Raw genomic sequence first — 7,509 nt, forward strand, 5'->3', positions numbered from 1 at the left:
AAATACAAATAATATATGGTACGAACGCGTAAGTTCTGTTTAGGGTGTGGTAAAATCTATTAAACTGTATTTTTTAGGATCATAATTCGTATAACTAGAGCTTCTTTTATATATTTGCATACATTGGAAATTACTAATCGTTCACAAGAAACTAATACTCTTTGGAATTTATACACAGATGGGTTAATAAAAAATGTACTGCATAGCCATGTTTTTCTTAAATAAGTACTACATCGGCATATACATATGAAATGATACTCGTCACCTAAATCAGTGCCATTACAACATAAACAATAACGTTCATTTCGTGGTATGTTGTTCTATGCATATCTGCCAGTTTAGATCTCCACGAAAGACATCAGGCATTGCTTCTACACAGGAAACGGAGTTTTTTAATAAGCCTTAGACGTTCGATGCAATCGAACTTAAATAAATAGGTTTTAATTAAAGTAAACGTATAAAACATTGCATTATATAATAACTTCGATATCATTAAATAAGAACTTGCCAAATCCTGTGTCTATCTGATATGGTATTTCAAGGGGCCAGCGGCTCTCCACACTTGCGATTCTTTTTCGACGTTTTGCAGTCTGACTAACAACGCTATATGTCTTACAGGAAACACCCTGGTGCTTGAAATCATTTCTAAAAAATAGTTAAACGACCAAAAATAAAAAATAAATTATGACTTGCTTAATCGTGGATTTAATCAAACAAAATGTTTCTGTTTTCTACTAGAAAACTCGATAAGTTACCTGAAAACATCCTTATATGTTCTCTCGTCAATCACCATATCGTAATTTAGCTTAACCAGCCTTCTGTTGCTGTCCTTCATTTTATATGGACACCAGTCTAAAATGTAAATTTGCTTAAACAACCATAAAATGCTAGTATTGGAATAGAAATGTGCGGAAACATAATCAGAAAAGAAAGTATTGTTACTATCCGACAATGTTTATGGTAATTGTCTGAATAAAACACGACAATATTAATGTGAACAACACAACACGAAACAAACAATGAAAAATCTGAAGTCGTTGCTTTGAAACAACAAAAGCACAACATGTGGTGTTTAAAGGTCCAAAGGCTATCGGAATCTCGCACTGATTTGATCATTAATCACAAACATAAGTGTTACCTGTATGCCAACAGAACAAGTTAGATCGCTTAAAACCGTGTCATTAATCAAATACTTGCTATTCTAGTTTTGAAATATTTTTTGCATTGAAATATTAATTCGTATCGCTTCTATAACAAGTTAGGCTGATGTATCAAAACATCGCATATTTGTTACAACACGCAAGCAAATGTCTGGAATTATATTAAGGCAATTTCATATTAAAGGTAACTTAACAAAAAAAAGCAGAACAATAAGGAAATCGAATTAAAACCGGATGTATATGTTTCTAATCAGTATACAGAATGGGAGTTTGATATTCAGTTTGAAAAATGGGCGAATAGTGTTTTAAGCTTATACAATCATCATGTTCAGGATCACATATTGAACATATGTGTACAATTATTTGAATATTTGGCCATCACTTAAGCAGAAAATATTGTGTTACCCAACTTCTGTTTAGCTTAAGCGTTAATTTTGTGCAGAGGGCAAGAATTGTGATAAATTTTGGACGGGGACTATAAAACGAAATGTTGAAATGTTTGTTTAGAAGGAAATTGATTCAAAACATATTTATGATATTTCAGCTATTTCAACAATATTATGCTGAACGGTGTGCACTCGTTTGGTAGACAACCGCTCAACGACCATCTGTGCACATTTTCATAAAGACTAGCCAAGCACTGAAGGTAGTGCATCGGTAATAAACTCCAGCTTTGCATTTCATTAATAAGCGCGTTAGAACCTACACTGCTTGATTTTAAATCAATATTTATTATTTAAAAGGATTCGATGTAATATTTGTGTATTTTTATGATGCATTGTTCCCATTCAATTTTGTTTTCATTTTCACATTAATCGTCATGTATTATTGGATATTACAAAAACTGGGATGAGTATGTTTGTGTTCTCTTTCAGTGTCATAACAACACAAAATGTGTTGCGATCGGGCCTCGGTATTTCAGTCGCATCATAAACATATTGATATTAGTGAACATTTATCAATAGCATTTATTTATTTTACAGAGTTCAAGAAAATAATAATAATAAGTAGTCATATTCAAAATTTGAAATAACAGGAATTGTAGATACATTTGAAAGGAAATAGTACATTTGATCTCAGTTCAAAGTCAAGTAACATCATGTGAATTATTGATTAATTGTCCAATACTATTTACATGAACAATATGTTTGTGTATATAATTTATATAATTGTGTACCTGAATATTCTTTACCGTCATTTTTCTCCATTAGTTGTCGGAACACATCGTCAATTGCTGATTGTCCCTGATCAAATATCAGAGCCTGAAACACAGTACTCCTTTTCTTTACTTGTGTGATAAGTATCGTAAAAAAGCTTAAGCAACTGTAATAATGCGACTAGTGCTTTCAAAAATATACATATATATACATACATATATATATATACAAGACGGTATTATGTTTTTTTAAACTATTTTACTCTGCCGAGATAATAGTATCTGGTACGCAGATTCGAGCTATCTGTTTATCATACCTCAACGTCCCCGATTTTAAAGAAATACTGTAAAATATCGCGAAAAAGCTGAAGTTTTACCGGTCAAGCATATGACTTTTGTCGTTTGACGTTTTTATAATGACATCATGAGCACGCGCGCTTCAAAGTTGTAAAACATATATCAGTCATGTGTGGAAGATGGTCATATTACTCGGAATCAACTATACAGTAATTATTTTTGGTGAAATCGAATCAGATTCAACAAGACAAACAATTGGATACCTACATGTTATATATTTTAAACACAAAATGCAACACAAAAAGCAAAAAACATTTTTACAAATTGTAAGTGCGCGTGCTCATGACGTCATTATTAACACATCAAACGACAAAAGTCTTATTCTTTCCAGCTAAAGCTTCAGTTTTTTGAGTATTTTTTTTTCATTATTTCTTTAAAATCGGGGACGTAGAGGTATGATTAACTGAAACACCGGTTAGTGCCAGATCTTTTTGTAATATATCAGGCTCGCCACAAATAAAATAATAAAACAATGTTTGCTTAAAATAACTTTGGAATTTTTCCGTGTAGTTCTATTATCCTTTTCTATTTTTAAAGAAATAATTGACGAGTAAGAAATTTGCTGGGATACATCAAAAACTAGGTCGGTGCCGAATAATGCGAAGTTTATTAAGCTCGGCCCGAAAATCTGAAGCACTTGCCAAGGCTAGTGGTTCAGATTTTCTAAGCATCCCAAAATAAACTTCGCTTTATTCGGCGACGTGGTTTTCTCTATATATCAGGCAACGTTATATCAGGCAGATATCAATGCGGTGGTATGATAAACCACTTAACGCATGTAAAACGTTTTCTTCGTAAACATAGCGTAACAAAATAACGTCATATTGATATCGTAGCAGTCAATTACTGCTGTTATGCGATTCTTTACTATAAGCATTAATGTCGCTGAACTATATCTTTGAACTAATTGAATACGTGTTTTCAATTATGTGGCGTATTGGTGTGGATAATAACTATTATGCCATTTGCGAACTGTTCAAATATTTTAACTGTATATTATAATGATTATTAAAATAATAAAAAATAGAGTAAATTGATCACCATGTCTTTCAACAAAATCCTCCATATAGTGACATGCACAGCATGATATTTATCAGCCATATATAAAGCATCCAATGCCATACTGTTTTATTCAGCAGTTATTTAAAAGGTTCACGAAAAACAATAGCGAGTCGTTGCTTTAAACGAAAAATTCATACAAATAGTTTGTTGTTGTTTTCTCTCATATTGTTTTCAAATCTTATTTCAGAAAATAAAAGCCATACAATTTAAATTATATAAGTATCAACGAATAATATGTATTTTTAAATTTAATACTTTTCTGTTTTCGTATTTTGTTTTCGTTATTCAAAAGCATTTTATATTTTGAACAATCAGGATACTTACAAACATAATCAATTTCGCTGCTTTCCACATTTCCAGGTATTTCTAGAACGTTTAGCCACCGAACAGAGAACATTACATAATGAAAGGTTTCTTCATTTCTTATCAAAACGGCAGCTGTTTACTCACGTGTTTTCCTGGAACTTGAAAAGTTAGTTTGAGAAATGATAAGATCTGGCTGGCTTGCTGGCGATTATAAAATTACATTCACGAATTTTGGCATGTGTCTATCTTTATTAACATAGATTAAATTGCACGGAAAAGCGTTTAAGTTCGTTCATGTTTAACTTAACATGTTTTGTTATGAAAGTTGAAATAATTAGTGAAATAAAACTCATTCGCTCCCTCTGGAAAATAACCATATTTAATTCACACCGGGATATTAGGGAGTTATTTAATAGTTTGTAGACTTTTAAAGAGCATCAACTTGTAAAACTCAAAGAATTCATTAGTGCGAATAAAGTGCTTGAACATAGCATGAATGAATTAACTTATTAATTACATCGGTTGAAAAAGGAAAGTGATAGATCAACATGATTTCCCTGCATAAAATATGCTTAAATCATGCGAACAAATATAATCTGACATTGAAATCATCGAGAATCCTATGTACCAATATATAAACGAACCTTAAGCACTGACTTTTCACACATGACAACACTGACATGTCATACATGACAACACTTACATTTCCTAAAATACCCCATTTGTCACACAGAACAACACGGACATGCCACATGACAACACTGATATGTGATACATGACAACACTGACAGGTCATAAATGACAATACTGACATGTCAAACATGACAACACAGACATGTCACACATAACAACAATGACATGTTAGGCATGACATCACTGACTTGTCATACATGACAACAAATACCTGTCATACATAACAACATTGACATGTCACGCATAAAACCACTGACATGTCACACATAACAATACTGATATATCATACATGACAACACTTGTCATAATAAAATACCTGATTTAATATACAGAACAATCAATAACGTCAAACGTTGACCTCGACGTTTTAGAATGTGCATTATATGTTGATTCTTTTTGGCGTGTTCCTTTCGCAATGAAAATCACTTCACTTCCTTCAATATGCAAACCCATTATACTGAATTGCTATACTGATTATATAACAAAACTGTAAAAAAAAATGAATTATCACCGTTAAAATAATTAACAAATCATGACTTGTTTTCACATACAATATAGTATGTAATTTAAATGCATTAGTTTTTATGCCCCCGGATCGAATGATCGGGGGTATATTGTGTTGGGCCTGTCTGTCTGTCTGTCTGTCTGTCTGTCTGTCTGTCTGTCTGTCTGTCTGTCTGTCTGTCTGTCTGTCTGTCTGTCTGCCTGCCTGCCTGCCTGCCTGCCTGCCTGCCTGCCTGCCTGCCTGCCTGCCTGCCTGCCTGCCTGCCTGCCTGCCTGCCTGCCTGCCTGCCTGCCTGCCTGTCTGTCTGTCTGTCTGTCTGTCTGTCTGTATGTCTGTCTGTCTGTCTGTCTGTCTGTCTGTCTGTCTGTCTGTCTGTCTGTCTGTCTGTCTGTCTGTCTGTCTTCTGTCATTCTGTCCCAAAACTTTAACCTTGGTCATAACTTTTGCAATATTCAATATAGCAGCTTGATATTTGGCATGCACGTGTATCACATGGAGCTGCACAATTTTGAGTGGTGAAAGGTCAAGGTCAAAGTCATCCTTCAATGTCAAAGGTCAAATATATGGCTTCAAAGCGCAGTAGGGGCATTGTGTTTCGCAAACACAGCTCGTGTTTGTGTCTAAAATGGGATGCATTATTCATCCTGTATTAAAGTCCCAAACATATTTTGTATATCATTAAAATCACGCTGGTAATGTGGATACTTCGATACCCGATGGCACTTCGATAACGGAGAAAAACAAAATCCACTCGCAAGAGGTAAGTTCCTCAGTCTGTTTAAGTTATATCGTAAGAATTAGTTTTTTAAACAAGGCACGTGGTCGAGTTGATAAATGGTGTATCCTTTTGTATTGGAAAGAAAGTATTTCACGGAAAAATGGTAGAATTTTGCACGCACAAAAAGCAAATTCGGTCGGAAAATAGCATAAACTTGATGAATAGTAAACATTTCAACAAAAATTTTGATAGTATTCAATGATATATAAACGAAGATAGAGCATGTTTAAATAGATGGTATTCATGAAGTTGCAGACAATGTGATTCCCGATAAAGGATACTTCGAATAGCATAGACTTTTAACAAATTGGGCACTCTGATAACCGATTTTATCTTCTATCTGAAATGCATAGTCAAATGCGACACATTGGAAATCTATGTATAGCCTAATTACAAACACATGTGTAAATATAAACAATGGCGTTGTTTGTTTTCAACAATCACATTACTATTTATTGATGCTATATATATTTTAATTGCTATTATATACGGAATCCGGGTAGTGCTATCTATAATCTCGCTCTTCTTCCATCAAGGGCAACACACGACACACGAAGCGATACACGAAATTTTGTGCGATACTCAAAGCGACGCACGATATTTTGCGCTATACTCAAAACGACACACGATATTTTGCGCGACACACGAAGCAACGGGCGAGAATGTACCACGAAATATCGCCATTGTGTAGGTAGCCTAGAGGCGATATATCGTGGTATATATCGCGTGTCACTTCGTGTATCGCGAAAAATATCGCGCTACGATTCGTGCGTCGCGCAAAATATCATGCGTCGCGTTGAGTATCGCGCAAAATATTGTGTGTCGCTTCGTGTATCGCGCAAAATATCGTGCGTCGCGTTAAGTATCGCGCACAATATCGTGCGTCTCTTCGTGTATCGCGTAAAATATCGTGTGTCGCTTCGTGTATCGCGTAAAATATTGTGTGTCGCTTCGTGTATCGCGTAAAATATCGTGTGTCGCTTCGTGTATCGCGCAAATTATCGTGAGTCGCTTCGTGTTTCGCGAAAAATATCGTGTGTCGCTTCATGTATTGCGCAAAATATCGTGTGTCGCTTCGTGTATCGCGTAAACTATCGTGTGTCGCTTCGTGTATCGCGCAAACTATCGTGTGTCAGCCATTGAACGCGCGTCACGAGAGAGGTCATGAAATTTATACATTGACCGTAGATCTAGGCCTTATCTAAAGCTGAACTGTTTGCGACACTGTTTACAGAAAACGAATTTTTCCGATAAAAAAGATTTACTCTTCACGACATATAGCGTTATGAACACATGTAATGTGATATATTATTTGAAGCTCATCAATACGGCTTAGTTATGTTTTACATATTAAAAACAAACAAAAACCAACAATAACTATATTTATTCAATTTTACCTTGAATATGAATGCTTTAAGTAATCGCGATATTATGTTCGCACATATAAAGATAACTTAGGACACTATATCTAAAAATATTGAAGATAAAGTTG

The 7,509-nt window shown here is 34.5% G+C and overlaps 1 protein-coding gene across 1 annotated transcript; it reads right to left on the bottom strand.

The window, feature by feature from the left end:
- Nucleotides 1-470: 470 nt before the first annotated feature.
- Nucleotides 471-4,186, bottom strand: LOC127839662 (uncharacterized). Its single transcript, XM_052368045.1, has 4 exons — nucleotides 4,060-4,186; nucleotides 2,338-2,422; nucleotides 756-852; nucleotides 471-645 (listed from the first exon to the last, which is right to left on the bottom strand). The coding sequence occupies exons 1-4, from the start codon at nucleotides 4,087-4,089 to the stop codon at nucleotides 471-473; spliced, it is 387 nt and encodes a 128-aa protein (XP_052224005.1). The 5' UTR covers nucleotides 4,090-4,186.
- Nucleotides 4,187-7,509: the final 3,323 nt, after the last annotated feature.

The sequence above is a fragment of the Dreissena polymorpha genome, chromosome 7 (assembly GCF_020536995.1).
Source record: "Dreissena polymorpha isolate Duluth1 chromosome 7, UMN_Dpol_1.0, whole genome shotgun sequence".
Taxonomy (NCBI): Eukaryota; Metazoa; Mollusca; class Bivalvia; order Myida; family Dreissenidae; genus Dreissena; species Dreissena polymorpha.